Raw genomic sequence first — 18,727 nt, 5'->3', positions numbered from 1 at the left:
AAATAATGGAAAAACATTTTATCACTTCCGGTTAGAAAAAATTCCAAAATTGAAAAGAACTATTATTTTCTTCATCGAAGTGATTCGATCTACGTCCAAGCGCAAACTCTGTTCACGCAGCGTGTAATGGAATAGCATTGTCGCACTTCCTGTGTACTTACAGCTGACCTGTTGAGCTACTCGTAGGCAATCACGGGTTTTTCTTTTATTTATTTTTTATATTTTTGTCGGGCTTACACTCATCTTGCGGTTTTATCCCATCAACTCACGGATCTGGCTAATGAGTGCAAAAAAATTAATTATTTCAAGAGCAAGGCCTTGGGTATTGTGTCGCGAGTAAAAAAGCCCAAGAAGGAGAGCTATAATTTTTTGTTGAGCAAGATGGAACGCTTTGAACGTCTGGCTCTTAATCTTATGTTGCTCATTAAGGCTCGAAAAAAATTCCTGGGGCAAACCCAAATTCGGTGATTTCTGTGTTACAGGCGAGCTTGAAAAACTGATTCCCAAACATCTTCCTGCTTCAAATTTCGTATTTCTCCTGCCCCTCCTTATTTATTTTTATTTTTGCTATACTATTATTTTTCAGCCTTAAAATGGTGATCGTAAAAAAAGACTAAATGATTGCTGAAATCAATTTTATTTGTCTCTGAGTTTGTTTGCAACATGCATAGGAAATGCTGCCTCAAGAGTTGGCATGACTTTTCTTTTTCTATCAGTCTGACGCAAGCCACTTAAGTAAGTTAGTTCACGGTTGTTTTCGCCAACGGCTGCTTCCGATTTTAATTTGTTTTAAATATCAGACCAAACATAAAATTTATTGGCTATAGGAACAATATAATTAATAAGGCAGGATTGGTTAATCGTCGAATGGCGCTCTTTTATTACTATAATTTGATAGTAACAATATTACTAGACGTTGGTGGCAAGGTCGGGAATGTTTGTAGGCGAGCTGCCGATGCCGATGAAAGCTAACAAACCGTAGATAAACAGCCCAAGCAGCCCATAGCGCACGATTTTGTCCACCCAGTACATTCTGGAAAAAAACATTATTGCATTTTTTCCTTGGAAGTTTATTCGTTCACCAACGAGTTAAGGGGAAACTCCAGATAAAGCAACCGCCGAGAATTCAATAAGCGTGAAGGCCATAAATAACCTTGGTAAATTCAAAATAACTGCATGTGAGCAAAATAGGGAAATGGATACAAAAAATTATGCAGCACTGCTTTTTTGTCATTGTTTAAAAAATTGCAGGCGAATCAAATAATTTGCCACCGTTAAAAGAATTAATTTTTTACCACTTGATGGCTAACAGGTGCTCTTTAAAAAAATATTGATTTTCAAGTGCTATTATTTAGTTAGCGAGGACAAGAAAATGGTCGAAAGCGTGAAAATATATTTCAAGTTTCTGCCTTCCTGTCGCCAACTAAATAAATTTGTCCAAGTACCAAGGTTAAACAATTTATTAAATGTTTGTCTATGACTTTAACTTTTGTTTGCGGCCCTCAAGTTAAAGAGAACGAAAGGCGTACTTGACAATGTGTCTCTTTGCCGCCGGCATGGTCTCCTCGGGTTCGTTGAGAAGGTACTTTCGGGCGCCGCGCATGCAGTTCTTGAAGTACTCTCGCTCGTCTTCCTCCCAAATGGTCGAGCTGAACGCCTCCTTGTCGCCGTCGGGAATGCCCTCGAGGAGCCGCTTGAACCTGTGGTTCGGGAAGCTCCACGAGTTGTTCAGGTAATACTCGAGCGCGTGGCACGCCAGGAAGATCCGCCGTTGCATACGCAGCAGCCTGCCGAAAAATAATGTCTAATTGATTCAGAAATTAAGGTGCTGAAGAAAATTATCGACTTGATGAATAGGGCCGTTTAGGGTTTTAAGATTTTGTTTCTTTCAAATTATTGAATTCAAATGGATTTTTTACAAACTCTAATTTTTATTGTAACGACTTTTATCAAATGTGTTTCATTTTAATCCCGTGGGCTAATAGCTCATCGAGTCCCAATAACACCACCTAGCGGACAGCTCAAGTGACCGCAGAGTTGAGGATTAAATCAGAACCCTTATTGACGAATGTGATGGGAGTCTTTTAACATTTATTATTTACTTAAAAAATACTCTCTGTAGGTGCAATGATTGCACAAGAGCACTCTATTAGTTAACGATTTGTTCGCGAGCAATAAATCAGTATTTATGACTGTTTGTTTGGGTGAAAATCACCTTGGCTTTTCGCCTTTGAGCCGGAGGAGGCTGTCGACCACAATCGCTGGGAGGATTTGCATGGAGAAGACGATGAACACGTGCCTCAGGCGGTTGGTGGTCGCCTTGCCAGTCGGGTACCAAATGCAGTCGTTCAGCGGAATCTGTGATTCGAAATTGGTTTTTGTCAAAAATTTTAAATACAAATTGTTGCGGATCAGCAGGGTAATATATCCCTAAATCCTAAAGATTTGGCCAAAGGACTCACCACCATGGCCATCTCCTGAGCCATAGTGACCACGGTGCCGATGGTCGTGTTCCTCACTGGTGAGGTTGCACAGTTGTACACGGGAATGTAATCGGCACAGCGGCCGTCGTCCTCAGAATCGTGGATTATCTCCGATTTTGGCTCTGACTCGAAACCAGCCCTTCTGCAACAATAGAAAAATATTAAATCAAGCGTTTTTTTTATTTTTACTTTGGAGGAACAAGTTAGGGGGTTGATTGGTCAAACTCACTGCATTGCTCTGCTGCGTCGGACGCCGTTCTTCCAGGCAGCGACGATCATGGCTTTAATTGCGACGTCGACGGGCGAAAAGTCGCTTATGAGGTCGAGGTTGCAGAAAACAGAGTGGATGAGGCCCTTTCCGCAGGCAATCAGCAGCCCTGCAGGACCGTTCAGATTGTCCAGCCAGCCTGGGAACGGCTCCTGCATCGACGAGCAAACTAAACAATTGGTTAATAGTGATAAGTGTTCGACACGTTTCGGTTTATTTTACCGATGGAGGGTCTGAAGATGATTGCTGGCACTGTGTCGCGGTGGTCGTTCACCACCGCCTCAGCCAAACCCTTTGAGAAACCGTATGTGTTAGGCAGTTTTCCCAGAACCCTGAAAGCAGATAAATTTTCATTTTGCTGCTCAATTGAAGCACATAAATAAAGCCCACCCAGTTAGAGGTCCTTGCACTTGCTTCTATTTATATTACTTTCTCTCAAAACTTAAAAGCGACCATGAGAGAGTCATTCTTATTTTTAGCACTGTCTTGCAGGTGTGAATGAACCTTACACCTTACAATTTGACGGTGACCGACGCTAAACTTGTTTATAAATGAAAAATTTAAGGAGCTAAATTGAAAGCTTCCTAACTGGTTTTTCAAGCAGCAAAAAACGAGAGTGTGGCAGGCAGATGAGGTGATAAGTAAAAGTTGTGTAGTAAGTAGGCGCTTTTGCTGCCAGTTTGGTTCAGTCTAGACCGCGAGGCATCCATTCAAGGTTTACAGCTACGTGCTGATGATCTACTTTTTAATCTTCTCTCATTTCATAAAAATCCTTCTCTGCTTTGGCCGTTTAACCCAACCGCAAGCAATAAGATGAATCTTGATATTCCTAATTTTCACTCTGATGCAATCAAATCGATCTTGAATAAATGCATTTCCTTATTTCTATTCAATTTCAATCCAGTGTCTTCCTAGAAAATCGTCATGTGGAATTTTTTGCTCGTGAGAGTCGAGCGGAATCGAGGAAAAAATAGATCATCATGAATAAAAATGACTCACTTTGGCGTGACGATCTCGAGCGTGTCATCATCGAGTTCGTCGATCATACGGAGCAGAAGTTTCCACGGCGCCACCGATGGATACACGGCCTCGTCGGTAACGTATCTTGTCGTGTTACTGTAGGTCGTCGAAACGTACAAAAACACCTGCACTCAAGACAACGCTCTCAATTAGTTTGCCCAATTATCCTATTTGCCGCTCTGTTTTTCTCTTTAAAAACGGCCTTATCCTTGAATCACTCGCAGGGCAACATGGAAAATTCTCGGGTTTTTCCTCTTTTGTTGTTTCTATTATTGCAAAGAGAGTGGAAATGTAACCACGCTGCGTCATTTTTTTAGCCCTTTAAACTAGCTAGGAGTTGATAATGAATAATTTCCCGCCACCTCGTGCCTCACTCATGCTTTATAACTCTGCATTGTGTTTTGAGACTTGGTAATTTACACATAAAGTTATGCGACACAGCTGTGGATGACTTGTAAAAGTGCAACAATGAAATCAGCCTGGGCAACCAGTGGCACGGAGTCAAAATTCAATTGGGACAACACGTGCAAGGGTCAACGGCCGATGACCCATTTGATAACAAGGCTTTAAAGTTTTAATTACAATTTAAAACACAAAAAATCGGACTGTCCGCAGCATTAGACGGAAAATTACCACGAGATGCTTCATGTTCTCGGCGAGTTTGATCGCCTCGTAGGTTCCCCTGAGGTTGAGGGAGACGGCCGTCCGGAGAGTGTCATCGAAACGGACCGAGGCAGCCGAGTGGAAGAAAACGGACACGTTCTGCACGAGCCGCTGCCTGTCCTCAGGGCTCAGACCGAATCCCTTTTCGCTGACGTCGCCGGCCACCGCCACCAGCTGCGGTCCGAGCGACGCGCCAGGTCGCTCCTCGTTCAACCGGCCGAATATCTGCGGGTTCAGGGTCTTCATCAATCCTTCGAAAGCAAAAGGTGAAATTTTACCGCCGAACTGCGGAACTCGTCAAGCCGCTCCTCGACCGAGTGGCCCTTCTTCGGCCGCAGTAGGATGTAGATGGTATCTAGCTCCGGGCACGAACGCAACAACTTTTCCACAAGAACCTTCAAACATGGTCCGCAGAAAACATTTTGAGTTTGATCCGCTCATCACCAAGAGCAACTTTGAATTATTCGTTACCTTTCCCATGAATCCTGTGGCGCCGGTGACGAAAATGGACCTGCCCTTGAAGAATTCAGGGATGGAAGGCATGTCGGAAAGATCTTCCTCCATTTTTTGTTTCGTTCAGGAGCTGTTGCGATTTCGGCAATACGTGTCAATGCACCGACGACCACCGGGCAAGTGAGCTTTGCACTTCGCCCCGTGGGAAAATCATTCCTCGGTCGCCGGATGTGAGGTGACAAAAAGCTGTTGTCATGACGTAAAATTCAAATTTTTCACTTCTATATCGATTGGCTTGTTAATTCTCTTGCACTTTGACTAAAACCTTTACTTTTGCGGTTAAGCGTGTATTTATGATTTTGAGAGAGGTGAATGAAATAATGCTTTTCAGTTAAATAACGTAATATTTATTGAGGACACGACGACAACAAACAACATCCACGCAGGCACACTCGATGGGCAATTACAACCGACAGAAAAAAGTTTAAATAATAATAAATAATCGGCCGTGCGTCGTTACTTATGTACATAATATAAAATTGTAGCCCTGAGCCTTTTTAATGGGAGTCACAGCAGCAAAGCACATAATAAAATAATGCATGTAGCAGTAAAAAGTATTTACAGAGCAGCCCACAAAAGAGAAAGAAAACTGTTAGATAAAGATCAGACGAAGGAACTGATGAGGAGGCTGTTGTCAGCGGCGAATACGTCGGTCGCCGCGGTGACTACGCTGTTCGTGCCCGGGGACTCGGTTTGCAGGCGAAAGCTTAGGTACTCGACCTGGTGCAGACAGCTGCCGAACAAGACGTGCATGATGCCGGCCAGAATCACCAGTGACAACGCCGTTTGTATCCACCGAATCCTGCAAAAAATAAATATTAATTTAAATACGACGGAGTTTTAAGCTCGTGAATAAATCTTTTATTATTCTTTGCCAACATTGAAATGAAGTTCACGGCAATTTTAAATAGCAAGTTGAGATTTATATTTAAACTGCTAGTAGAATTTTGCTGCAGCCTTGCTAGGAAAATGGCATTTATCAGAGAATCTAAACAGCTTGCAGCAATTGTTCTTTTCATAAAGTTTGTTGCTACAACAACGCTGGCTCTGCCCACTCGCTTTTATGTGCAGCGCTTTTCAGTCCCTTTGCCTTGCTTTGACTGCCAAGGTCTCGGCACTCAAATGAATCCTTATAATTTCACCTGCACGCGATAGGAAACTTAATCAACACCACCATCTCTTTCCTAGAAATTATTGTGCGCACAAAATTCCCTATGAACGATAGCTCAATTAAACACTTTAATTATACAACAGAAAAGACATCACCGTTCACTGCTTTGTTTTGTTTTGGTGGCTTGAGACTAGGTAAAATTATTCTTAAATTGAATTGCTAAAATTCCCAATTAAGGTGTTTTTTTCGATAATCACTGGAGCATTTTCCTATAGTAGAAAAATTTTGTTTATGACCCTTTCCCTTTAGTTTTGAGCTAGGCAACAAAGCATCGCTGAACCACCGGCATTAAAATTGCTATATCTATTTAAAAATTGTTTTAATCGATTATGACAACTTTGAAACTTACTCTCGTGTAATTTCAGCAAAATACTAATTCAAATTTTAGTCAGTATCAGTTACTAATTCTTGTGTTTACGACAGATTTTCGAAATATAAGGCTCTTTCCAGCAATTTTTCTTTTTTAATACTGACCACTGGACTCTTTTCCTGGCGGCAGGGATGGTGGAAAGCTCGTCCTTCATGATGTACTGTCTGATGCCAATGCCGTACTCGAAAATGTAGTCATCCCAGGGAATCTTGCGCAGGTCAAAATTGAAGCTCTTGTCGTCGACAGGGTTGAGCGACTTTAGCAGCCGGGTCACGTTCTCGGTGTCGCAGGTCCACTGGTTGGTCGTGAAGTAAGTCAAGCTCTCGATGGCCGAGTTCACCTTAATCTGCAGGCGGGCGAATCTAAAAGCAAGCCACTTAGTCTTGGTCAATATCATCCAATCGAAAATTAAAAATTTTGCTCTCGCTTGCCTCTTTTTGTGGCCCATGATCCCATTGACGAAGTCGGCAAGGTAGGCCCAGAGCATCATGTAGAAATGGGACAGCTTGACGTTCACTTTGGACTTGCACAGCTCAAGGGTCGGAATGCAGGTACTGGCACTGAATGGCATTTGGTGGTAGAAGCGCACGATGTTCTTGTTGAAGCGCTGCCAGGTCAGTCCGAAACCGTCGGGCGGAGTGAAGTTCAGCACGGTGCAATCGCTCGGTCTGCATAGGAAAATAGGTTTGAGTAAAGCTGTATATAAAAATTTGGGAAAAATCCGTTCTACTTATATTCTCTCTAAAAATTGGAGAAAAAACAAAAAAAAAACAGGTTGGCGTTTAATTTTGCGAGAAAATTGGCTCAAATGATATTATCATTATGCTATTGAAAATCAGGCAGAGAAATTAACCTCATAATTCTTACATTATTGGATAGATCTCGACGAGAGGAACCGAAATCAAGAGAAAAACATAGACAAACCGTTTAATTTTTCGAGAAATTTTGGCAAAATCTGAAATTTAATCCTGATTTTATCATCGCACCTTATAGAGATAAACTTTTTCTTAATGAACCCCTTGCTTGCCAACAATGCAAAATTATCTTCACTGTTGGCGTAAAGAAGAGTAGATGGAACTCACTTGCAAATGGCGAGGTACCAGGCGAGTGTGATCATTGCGTTGATGGCGAGGTCGGCGGGTACGACGTGCGCCACTTTTTCCTCGTGGCAAAGCATCTTCTTGAGCATGCCATTGCCACCTGAGAGCACCACCACCGAAGGTCCATTCAGGTTGTCCACCCAGCTGGGAGTCGGCTCATTCAAAGTCGACATCACTGCAAAAAATACAACAGATCAGTCAGTGGAAAAAAGGACTATTATAAAAGACAACTAACCGATGCTGGGCCGAAAAATGGCTACTGGCAATGTTTTGGATGCCTCCTCCACCAGCTTCTCGGCCAAGCTCTTCGTGTACACGTACGTGTTTGGACGCTCTTCAGTAAGTCTGCAGCAAAAATTTGGAAATTTGTCAAAACGGTTCCTCACTTTATTTCAATTATATAAAATCAAACTAGCTTTTTATCTAATAATTTATCCCTCGAGAATCCTGCTCTTGACACACTGCTCAAGAGTTCCTTCAATGAGTCTAGATAGGCAACCTGCGCGACATTCGTGTCGCGCAGGTTGCCTGCCTTTTGTTCGACTGAGCCATAAACAGCAACTCGCAAAATACTGATGAGGATGAGTCACTGATCCCATCTAGTTTTTCTGCAAGGTCAAAGTTTCTTTGGAAATTCTTACACGGGGCAGAGGACGTTGAGCCAGGTGTCATCCATCCACTCGGCGCAACTGATCAGCTTTTCAGGTTCGGCGTTTGTCGGGTAGACCTCCTCCAAAAGGTGGTTGTGCTGACAATTGGCGAACAGGGTCGACACGTGGACCAACGCCTGGAATTATTAAGTTTTTTCCGTTTTAAATTAATTACACTCGGCTTTTCATTATATGTCTCTATATTACAGCTAATTGATTCCTCCTTCAGAACGAGTCATAATTAAATTTTTTTTCTGCGATAAATTGAACCGCTACAAATTAACGGTGAGCAGGGAAAACAGCTTTGATTCATGTATCAAAAGCGTGTATGATGACGTCACGAGCGTTGTAAAATATTGCGTAGAGCCGGCATAAAAAAACGGAATTATTGATGCCGAGCGGCGCGGCGCGGCGCGCGCAGAGCAAGAGAAAGAGAGTCACCTTCAGGTTGGTCATGTCTTTGGCCAGGGCGAGCAGCTCTCTGGTGCCCCGCGTGTTCAGCAGCACTGCATTCCTCAATGGCTCGTCAAACCTGACTGTAGCCGCCACGTGGAACACAACCGACACGTTTCTGCAATTCAAATTTACCACTCAGACTCCGAATTGGGGCAAAATCCCAGGGCTAACCTGCACAGCTCTTCGCGGACCGCGTTAGAAATAGCCAGGCCGAGGCGGGACACGTCGCCCTCCACCACTTTGATCTGGCTTGTGATTGACTCCTCGCCACGCTCTGCCCTCACTCGGGAGAAAAACTGCAGGAAAATGATATTTCAATTCACACTTGAAAATCGTCAGATATATTTATATAATCTCAATTCAAATACTCACTACAGTATCATGACCCCTAAAAAATGCCAAATTCTGTGAGAAGAGGGGTTTAAGGGAACGAAGGGTAGGTAGAGTAAAGAGGGTTTGCAGTTTTAATTTTGGAGAAGCTCGGTAACATTAAAAATATTTTTTTCGCTTAAATTTTCCCTTGAAACCATGAAAGGTGTAAATTAAAAGATTGGATACTTTATTTTATTTTTAAAAAGGTGAAGGGTTATATTAATTTTTTGTCCTTACAGTCTCAATAAAAGATTAAAACTATAAACATTAGAGTTAAGTGATGAAAATAATGTTTCTGGCGCAATATATTGCGTTTATCTGAAATTGCACGAGTCTATGTCACTGGTGCTTAGTGGGGGAAAACTGTTTAAATGTTGCCCTTCTATTGCTCTAAATCGGTAATCTAACGTTTTGAAGTGGTTTAAGCGTCTTAGAAATCGTTTAACTATGCCAAATTCTTCTCTAAAATGGTTGTTTTCGAATAATTAACATTTGACAGTCTTTTTGTCCAATTTCCGCCCTTTTGCCAAACCCTGGAGGAAATGAGAGGGTGGGGGAGTAAGGATTAAATAGGAGATGGGCGGAAGATGTCAGACGAAATGAGGAGGAGGGTAGAGAAGGTGGACACTAAGATAAGGGGGGTGGAAAAGATTCCACTGGTTTTTAAAAAATACTCTACAGGGGAGGAAACAGAATTAACAAAACCTTTGGCTAAGGTTTTTCTATACCTTGCTTTGCAGAAGGTCGTTAAGGCGCTGCTCTGGCTGCTGACCGCGTTTGGGTCGCATCAGCAGGTACAAGGTGTCGAGTTCTGGGCAAGACCTGAGCAGCTTCTCCACGAGCACCTTGCCCATGAAGCCGGTGGCGCCGGTGATGAACACCTTTTGGCCCCGGAAGAACTCCGGGATGCCTGTCTCGATCTTGCTGGTCGACTCCATCAGGTCTTCCAGCGCTATGCTCGGCGGCGGCCTGCGAAACAGCACTGAAATCGTACAATGAGCAAGGCTCCCTGTGCTCTCTAGGGCTCCTCCGGGCGGGGGATCGAATTAATTTTATGCTGGGGAGGGAGACGAATGCGGCTGATGAGAGGGCGGTTCGAAGGTGGAGGGAGGTCGTTGCACCTGCGACCTTTGCCTTGGTGGGTGAAATTGAAGTGCAATAATTACGATCTCGGCGATGCGATTTCTTTCACTCGCATAGTCAGTGCCGTTCGCTCGCTCACTCGCTCGCTCATTCGCAACACTCAAGGGAAACGTATGTATATAAGGAAAGATAAACAAAGTGATTTCTAGCCGAGAAGAAGGAAGGCTACTGAAACAGGCTGGCTGCGTGGGTACGTCCCCGCGCGGCCTTTGGCCCAATATCGTAGGACCTAGACGCGCAAATCTAAAAAGGATAAATTAAGTGCACGCGATTAATTTCGACCTTGTTCCACTTGACCGGTTTTTCTCATCAATTCTCGACATGTCACAAGGAAGATAACGGCGCGAATGGAATTTTCCTAGCAAACACGAGGGAAGATAATGTTTGTCTAGCGAGTGGACGGTGACAACTACAATCGCCGCTAATTAATGGGCTAATAAGGAAAGGTAAACAAAAAAGTGGAGCGAAATACTGCTTCGAGTGTTGTATTTGTTCGGTAGAAAGTCTAGAGGAAGAAGCTAATTTAATTCCAAAAGAAGTTTAAACACGAGACTGCGTTGTCGCGTGTTGCGCCACCGGACAGGAGCAGCATCACTTTCTCGTGCCAGGATTATCTAACGTTGCAGCCAGACCAAAATTAAAAACAAATCAAAAGTGAAACGCTCAGTTTCCCGTGAACTCTCTAAATTCCGAACTTGATTATTGAAATTATTATAGAAAATATTTTGAATCATAATTAAAATCACTAATGAACGAGTAAAAAATCTGGTATTTTTTCCAGGGAGAAGTGTGTGCAAATATATCAAATGCCGGCCTTCTTTTGACTGTGGGAATAAATAACAACAAGGTTGTATCAAGGTACTGCACTACTTGCATTTAGCATTGGCAGTGCAATTAACTGACTTTGACGACGACTGCCGCGTTATTCCTTCGTTATCTAATATTATTCTTCGTAACTCGCAGCGCACCGCCAAGGGTGCCTGGCAAACGGGTTTCTGCGATATCCGAACGAGCCGACATGGTTTGCGACTCTATTTTTAGTTATCTGAACAGAATTTAAGAATGGGAAATTTAGGCCCGGAATTAATTAATCAGATACTCACATGTCGGGTTGGGTGCGGCAAAAGTGTGTATCCTTAACCTTGCTCTTGTCGCGGGACGGGCACGCACACATACACGAATAACCAACTTTCAACTATGAGCGCGTGGCGAGTACGTCTTGTATTTATGCACCCGCCCCTCCAGCCGCGGACACTGCGCTGGACCCAAGAGACAGCCCCAGCCATCCTTCCTCCATCAACTTGGAAAGGAACAAAATATCCAGCCTGGTTGAGGGGATACTGATCATAAAAGTTGGAAAGATAAGCTAAAAAATATCACTTCGCTCTTGTTTATTTATATTTCATGCTTGAAGAGGCTAAATGCAAAAAAACTCGCATAATTCAAATCCTCAAAGCTAAAATTTACCCCTATGTAGTAAAATTTAAACTATTGGATAAATCGTCGTCGAGAGAAATGGAAATCTTGCATTAGCAAAAATGTTAAGTGCTGTAAATTTACGGGAAAATTGGCAAAATCCGAACATTCATGGCAGTTTGGTCATGTTACACAATGCCTGATGGTATCTAATCAAACCTCAAGTATACATCATTTTCCACTTTCGGACGTTTCAATTTAACTAGTAATTTATTTTTAAAAATGTATGGCTCTAAATGAGAAGCAGTAAGTTTTAAACAAAAATGAGTCGAACTTTGTCGTGTACTGCTTTTTTAATTTTATTATTTTCAGATTGTTGCTCACGTTAAAAAATCATAAGATTTACAGTTATTTATATTTATACATTTTAATAGATTAAAAAATTTCAAACGATTTGGTGAACATTACGTTCAATTTCATATAATTTTTCGATGCGATAAAATCTAAATTAGGAAAGGTTTCATTAGTATCGTGTTTTCACTTATCACCAGAGCACAGGAAATGCAGCAAATTTACATTATTATTTTTTATTTAATTTAGTATTAAAATAGTAAAAAATCTCTGTTTTACAAGTGTTGAAGCTTGCCTAAATATTTGTGGGAAATTTAGGCGATCAACCTTTTCTTTTCTGAGTCTCTAATTGTTGTGTTACCATAAAATGGGCACAAATCATGCAATTTGAAGCCAATTGAGCTGAACTTTTAATCGTAAAAACTGTTAAAACTGTATAAGATGCGTCTAAAATCATCCAAATCGGCTATAAACCAAAGAAAAAGTGGTTGCCTCCAAAACATGTGGTGCAGTTCTGGTGGTATATGTAAAAAGCCATGAAAGGCTAATGAATGGGTTTTAATAGCCTTGTAAAACAAATAAAAAAATCATTAAATTCTTATTCAAAATGAAGGTCGACTATTTTCCAAAATAAATCAATCACAGCCCTCTACTGAGAACTAAGCCAAAATAATTTTGATATTTTTTAATAATTCGAAAAACATAAACGAACCCTTATTTTAAACAAAATCACCCTGTTGTGAAGTAAAAAAATAAAATAAAATGCGTCATATATCAAAACGAATTAAATTTCAAACGAATGTAATCACAATCAAGTAAATCCTTTTAAGTTGCAATGCAGAACATTTGTACCCGTCATGCTAATAAAATCTATTAATATAAATCCAATGAGCACATAAGGAAAGCGTTATATAGTGTTGAGGAAATCGGTTTTGCGACGGAGAATCGAATTGCAGGTTCAACAGCTCTCTCGCGGCAGCCTTGGCGCACGCATTTGGGTTCGTTTGCTCGTTCTTCGTGTCGTTTATTATTTGTCCCTTGTGTTCCATGACCGCAATCGATTGGCTTCCATTTTTTACCTCGCGGATTCGCACGTAATCGCGTGGTCGTAATTAGCCGCAAATTTGCACAACACCGGCCAAAAAACCGATCACGTCCTGCCCGATTTGTTTATCCTTTGGTTTCCGTCATTGCCTGCAAAAAGCATGCGAAAATTGCATCCAAAAATGTATTTTTTGCTTAAAAAATACATTTCAACAAGGCCAATTTCCTAGTGTGGTCAAAATTGGAGCTATTTATTTTGAGAAACTGGCTGCAAAACGCATGTTTGCACGTTCTTCAAAGTTTCCCCATTTCTGTTCCTCTGAGATGCTGCATTCAAGGGCGAAAATATCGATTTTACTTGTCAGCTGATTTCTCAAGAGTGTGTTCTAATACAGGTTGAGCAGGCGTCGAACTCTCTTTTCCTATCTAACTGCTTTTCTTACATCGTTTGCTACTTATACAATTATGAGGGGGAATACCAACTTTTACACCTTGAAATGAAGATCATCTGTAAATTATTTACATTTAAAAAAGAATTGACTGCAAAACTTTTGTTTGAAAGAATTCCGACAAAATATCAAAAAGAAGCAGACGTAATCAATGTGACAGTTAAGCGAGTAAGTTGAACAAGCTTTATTCTAAAAATAAACAGTAAATTGGAAGAAAGAGGTCGCTGCGAACGTGCTGGATGACTTTTTTTGCTTTTGACTTAAGGTCAGAAAATTCTCAGCTGCAGGCTGCCCGAGTGCCGAGATTGAGCAAGGCGACCTGACAAGAAGGTTCATTAGCACCCTGAGAGTAGGTGCTCGAATGCGTTCGCGTTATTGAACACGATCTCTAGTCTTCTCATCATATGGAAAAAAGAAACGGCCGCGCGCGAGATCTATCTCTGTGAGGAGAATAATTTCGTACAAGGAAAGAGGTGTTTGTCGCATTGTGTTTCCTATTGTTGCGAGATAATGTCAAGGTGCAGTCGACAACAATGCAAACACTCTCGCCTTGATCTTAAAAGTTGAAAACGCCGCTTTATTTGCTGATATCTCGAACAAAAGGCGGTGCATTTCGTCAGCACCTTTTCAGTCTCTTGAAAGAGATGCCTTTTGACACGTTTCCTTCTCTCTTTTTAATATGATTTTTTCATCAGACGCATCCTGCTGCCCTTTTTCAACTAACGAGGGCGCCAGACGACCCTCTCGAAAATTCCGTTACACTCACAGCTGCTGGCAGCATGAATGGAATTCGACTTTTTTCTTGAACAATCTTGGAATGCTACTTTAAGCCAAAATGGCAGTAATTTCTAACTTGGATTCCGCACGTGTATCACCTTCAGGTAAAATTAACGTGATTTATAATGTTGTTGGGTCAGCATCATGGCGTAAGCCAGATCAAGCCAAAAAGGAATTTGAATTCCTATCCATTTTCATGCCCCCGCGAAAAGGGCAGAGACCAACACAAGGAAAATTAATAGTCTGCGAGGTCGCAACTCTGCTGCAGGTTTTCCCAGACTTCGATGCTCATTGCGGTTTAAATTACAGCAAAGATAATTGCTAGTGCTAGAGCCTTGAATGATATTAAACGTTATTGCGATGAGATTTGTTATAATTCAATATTCTTCGACCTCAACAGGTCAATCTTCTTTCAGGAAATAATTTTCACAGCAAAAAGGGCAATAAATATATAAAAATAATGAATATGAAAATCTTTCTTGGTTGTAAAAAAATTAATATACTTTTGTAATTTAGATAGAAAAATTGAAAAATAGGAAATTCAATTAATTTTCTTTAGCTGTTTTATACTTTTGCAATACAACTTTTTCATTTGATTTTTACAATCATATGTTGCAAAAGACAAATTAATACACGTACACAATTTTCTTCATCAAGCGCCAGAAAAATTTCACATCCCTCATCAGAAGAGCGGACCTATATGAATCCGAAAAATTGATTTGTTTTCTTTCTTTTATTCTAGAGAGTTTGCAATTAGAGGAAAATTAATTGCCAAAGGACATTTTACGTTATTCGTGGTTTTTGAGTTAATGACGTCCAAGTCTCGAATTTTGGAAACATTCTACGGCCGTTAATAAGTCTAAAATCTTGAAAATTGCAATCGAGATTGAGATTTTTTTGCTAAAAAAAAAAAAACGAATAACATATTGCGGGTACGAGTTATACTTTATAATTCAGCGGCTACGAGTACTAAAGCTAAATTCTTGGCCAATTCAGGTAGCTGATAAAAATTCGAAACATTAATAATGTAGTTTGGAAAAATATCCTCCTCCTGATTCCGCGGAAAATCCGTTTAAAAAATTGACTTACTTGTATTTACAAGCAAATTATGCAGCCCAAAATAAATATAGAAGAAGCCAAAATAAAGCCAAATTTTGCGTAGAAAATAATAAAGGTCTACTAAAGCCATTAAAATTCTGCACGCGATTTTCCCACGCCACTTTTCTAATGGAACATTTTGGAAAAGCCACGAATGTTCCCAAAATGATAAAATCGTAGACCACTCGATTTGCCGCGCAGAGCAGATTCTCAAAATGTTATGTTAATAGACCAGTTACATAAGCCCTTAGTGTTCAAAGCCACCAACAGATGGCGCCACCGTTTACTTTAGTAATAAATTTAATTTTGAAAGGCACTTCCGCTGTGTATTCAGGCTCAATCCGGCTACTGAGCGTTCTTCACTTTATATGTTTTCTTTTGACGTGCTGAAAACCAAAATCAGTCCGTAGCCATTCGCCGTAGAAACGTTGGAAAAGCTTTTTATATTTCAAAAAATAGTTTTTCACGATTCTACGGCGATTGGCATCGCCGATTTTAGTTTTGAGCACGTTAAAAGAAAGAATATTAAGTGAAGAATTCACAGCAGCAGGATTAAGTCTGAAATCGCTGTAGTAATGCCTTAAAATGTATTATTACTAAAGTATACGGTGGCGCCATCTGTTGGCGGCTTCGAATATTAAGGGCTTATACAACTGAGGCATTGAAATTCGATCACCTTTCGAGAAATAACAGCAGTTTGAAATTTCTTGAAATTGTTCACTTTTAAATTACCGGGGCGATGATCTTCAGTAAATCAATAATAACGAAGACCATTCTTTTTGCATCAAAAACTATCGAATGGTAGCGAAAATTACCATAATTTTCGGATTGAAAGGTGTGTCATTGCTAGTTTGCACCCCTTTTAATATAAATTGCAAAAGACGATTTCATCGACAAAACATTTGTTTTCATTAACCACCGGAGAAATTTTCCAGCGCTCAAGAGATATCTCTTTTTGCGTCTGTTGAGTAACCGATCGCACTCACTAGAACAGAATTATTATTGAAAGATCAGCAGTCGCGATCATGATAATTTACACATGCATATCCGCGTCACTTGTATGATCCATTCGTCGCGCCTTGACACATAAAATCGACGGGAACAATGTGTTCTGTCACTGCACTGCACGTATGCACCTTTTACAACACGAGAGGGTAAAAAAACAAGCAGACAGAAGAATTGGGCACTCAATCGAGAGGCCGCGTGATATTCGTTGCTCGCTAAGGCCGAGCGCACGCTCTTTGCGAAAAGTCGCAACAAAGTCTCGGTCAGCCTTGCCGCCTTCGGCTTGACCTTTGACAACAACGAACGCTCCTCTGTAGCATACGCAGATATTTCCTATCCTCCATCCGCGGTGACGAAACTCAGCTGATTGCAAAGGAATCGGAGCAAACGTCGCCTGACCTTGCGCTCTGCTGAAATTACAACTAATTGGCTCTTTCTTCTCGCATTCAACTCTCCCCGGAGGCTTACACGTTTTCGCGCACGCTAATCCGTAACAAATTTCTTCACAAATTCATATATACGGGTGCGTTTTCATTGACCAAGATTGTTTGAATGAAGGTGGTATGGCAAAATACTTGTAATTCGATCCTAATTAAGATTTATTTACAATCCTTTCCTGTGGTTGAATTTCCGTGGGAAAACCTCATTCACAATATACCCATGAAATAGCCATAAAAGAGTCGCTGACCAATAAATCAGATCAGAGGTGTTTATTTATTACAGCTACACTGCGGCTAGAATTGTTACTATAATTATTGTTAATTTCTGCATTTTTTCGCCTCTTCTGTGCTCAGATCAGAAGTGTTTATTACAGCTACACTGCCGCTAGAATTGTTACTATAATTATTGTTATTTTCTGCATTTTTTTGCCTCTTCTGGGCTCATTCTTCCACTCTTATTTTATTTTAATTATCTGCTCGTATTGCTCAATTATTGGTGTCTTTTCATATATTATGTGTGTTGACGTCATGAGAAATTAAAATCTGAACTCATTTTCGTTCTATCTTGGACTTGGACCAGCCTTTAAAACACTCACCCCAAACAAAAATATATATTTTCGCCGTCTTCGGACATTTTCGGCGCTCCTCGAGCTTCAGAAGTAGACCAAAATGAGAATGAAAAATAAACAAATAGTGCAAAATGTATCGAAAATGACTCCAGGTTTTAATTTATCATGTAAAAAACATAAATAGGTATCAAAAACATCTTTTCTCGAGCGCATAAAAAAAGCTTGAAGTCGGGGATGAGTTCCAGCCCCAAAAATAGGTGCCTAAAAATCTCAATTTTATTATCTACCAAGTTATCATCAAATATGTTGGAAATCTTACTGAATTGATTTTATTTTCAAGTCATTTTGTTGTTAAAATTGTCGAAAAAGAAGGAAAACTTTCCACATTTTTTTCACATTTTATTTCTACGCGTATGAGGTATATTATATTGGCTATTTTATTTTAATTTAAAAAATTAGATGTACTTCAATTTCCATACAAAATATTTCTCCAAAACACGTCATCGTGAATTAAAAGCATTTTTAAATCAGGCAAAAAACTCACTGAAACTCATGAATAAATATAGAGACAAAATATACCATTTCACTCACCAAATTACAGCCTTAAATGGATTTTTTTAACTTTTGACCTTGACCTTTGACGTACGGAGTTCGTTGACCCGGCTAAGTCGTTGGGCGAACGTCTAATTTAGAACATTTTGAACACAAAAACTTTCAATTTACTTCACTCACAACAAAAGTTACAGCCCTATGAAAATTTCGCTTTTATTAAAAATCTCACGAAAATTGTTTACGATGAGTCACTGTTAAATAGAAAATTGCAGTGATTTTGACTTAAGATCGTTCAGTCTGTCAGAAAGGTGTACAATATGGATTTTTTCCCACTTGAATTTTCGTGTCAGAAGAATCAATAACTTTTCAGTACAAAGGATTGCATTTTGAGCTTGTGAATTTTTTTGAGGAAGGTCGAGTGGAGGGCTGGCAAAGATTTCGTCACTCGCAGGACACTCGTGTCCTCTTTTCGATTGTTGCTCAGCAATGAGTTAAGTCGTACGCTTTCAATGATTGCTGATTCAGACTTCTCTGCAGCTAATACTGAGGAATGTATGTTGTTTTGGAGGTAAAGTAATAATAATCCGAGGCCTGAAGGGGCAGAAACAGGCATTTGTGCAGTGCGAGAACGTGTTACTTAACTATTATACCTTTCAAAGCTGTACTTATGTAGCTTTTACATTATGACTTAATCCAAAGCTGAGCCATGCTATGATTTAAATCTCAATTTCATTTAATATTTTAACTAAGTTCAGTGATTGTGACCTGATATACAGCTTTCTCCGTCCTTAATGACCGCACACAATTAAAGCGCATT

The 18,727-nt window shown here is 40.4% G+C and overlaps 1 protein-coding gene across 1 annotated transcript; it reads right to left on the bottom strand.

The window, feature by feature from the left end:
• Window positions 1–852: 852 nt before the first annotated feature.
• On the bottom strand, window positions 853–11,441 carry LOC135938532 (uncharacterized). Its single transcript, XM_065482250.1, has 20 exons — window positions 11,313–11,441; window positions 9,795–10,035; window positions 8,866–8,990; window positions 8,680–8,809; window positions 8,230–8,375; window positions 7,824–7,933; window positions 7,571–7,763; window positions 6,920–7,156; window positions 6,593–6,850; window positions 5,557–5,749; window positions 4,906–5,007; window positions 4,713–4,829; window positions 4,405–4,659; window positions 3,751–3,896; window positions 2,974–3,083; window positions 2,713–2,920; window positions 2,463–2,625; window positions 2,216–2,358; window positions 1,530–1,787; window positions 853–1,033 (listed from the first exon to the last, which is right to left on the bottom strand). The coding sequence occupies exons 1-20, from the start codon at window positions 11,381–11,383 to the stop codon at window positions 910–912; spliced, it is 3,330 nt and encodes a 1,109-aa protein (XP_065338322.1). The 5' UTR covers window positions 11,384–11,441; the 3' UTR covers window positions 853–909.
• Window positions 11,442–18,727: the final 7,286 nt, after the last annotated feature.

Source organism: Cloeon dipterum, chromosome 1 (assembly GCF_949628265.1).
Source record: "Cloeon dipterum chromosome 1, ieCloDipt1.1, whole genome shotgun sequence".
NCBI lineage: Eukaryota > Metazoa > Arthropoda > Insecta > Ephemeroptera > Baetidae > Cloeon > Cloeon dipterum.
The sequence above is the reverse complement of the archived record's forward strand: the minus strand, read 5'-3'. Positions and strand labels throughout refer to the sequence as shown.

Bases quoted from the DNA above. Each gene is read 5' to 3' on its own strand.
- LOC135938532 (XM_065482250.1), bottom strand. From the start codon at position 11,383: ATGTGTGCGTGCCCGTCCCGCGACAAGAGCAAGGTTAAGGATACACAC. The intron at 7,934-8,229 runs GTAAGAATTTCC...TTTTTGCTGCAG, and splicing joins CTCAACGTCCTCTGCCCCGT to ACTTACTGAAGAGCGTCCAA. The intron at 1,034-1,529 runs GTACGCCTTTCG...GTTTTTTTCCAG, and splicing joins GCAAAGAGACACATTGTCAA to AATGTACTGGGTGGACAAAA.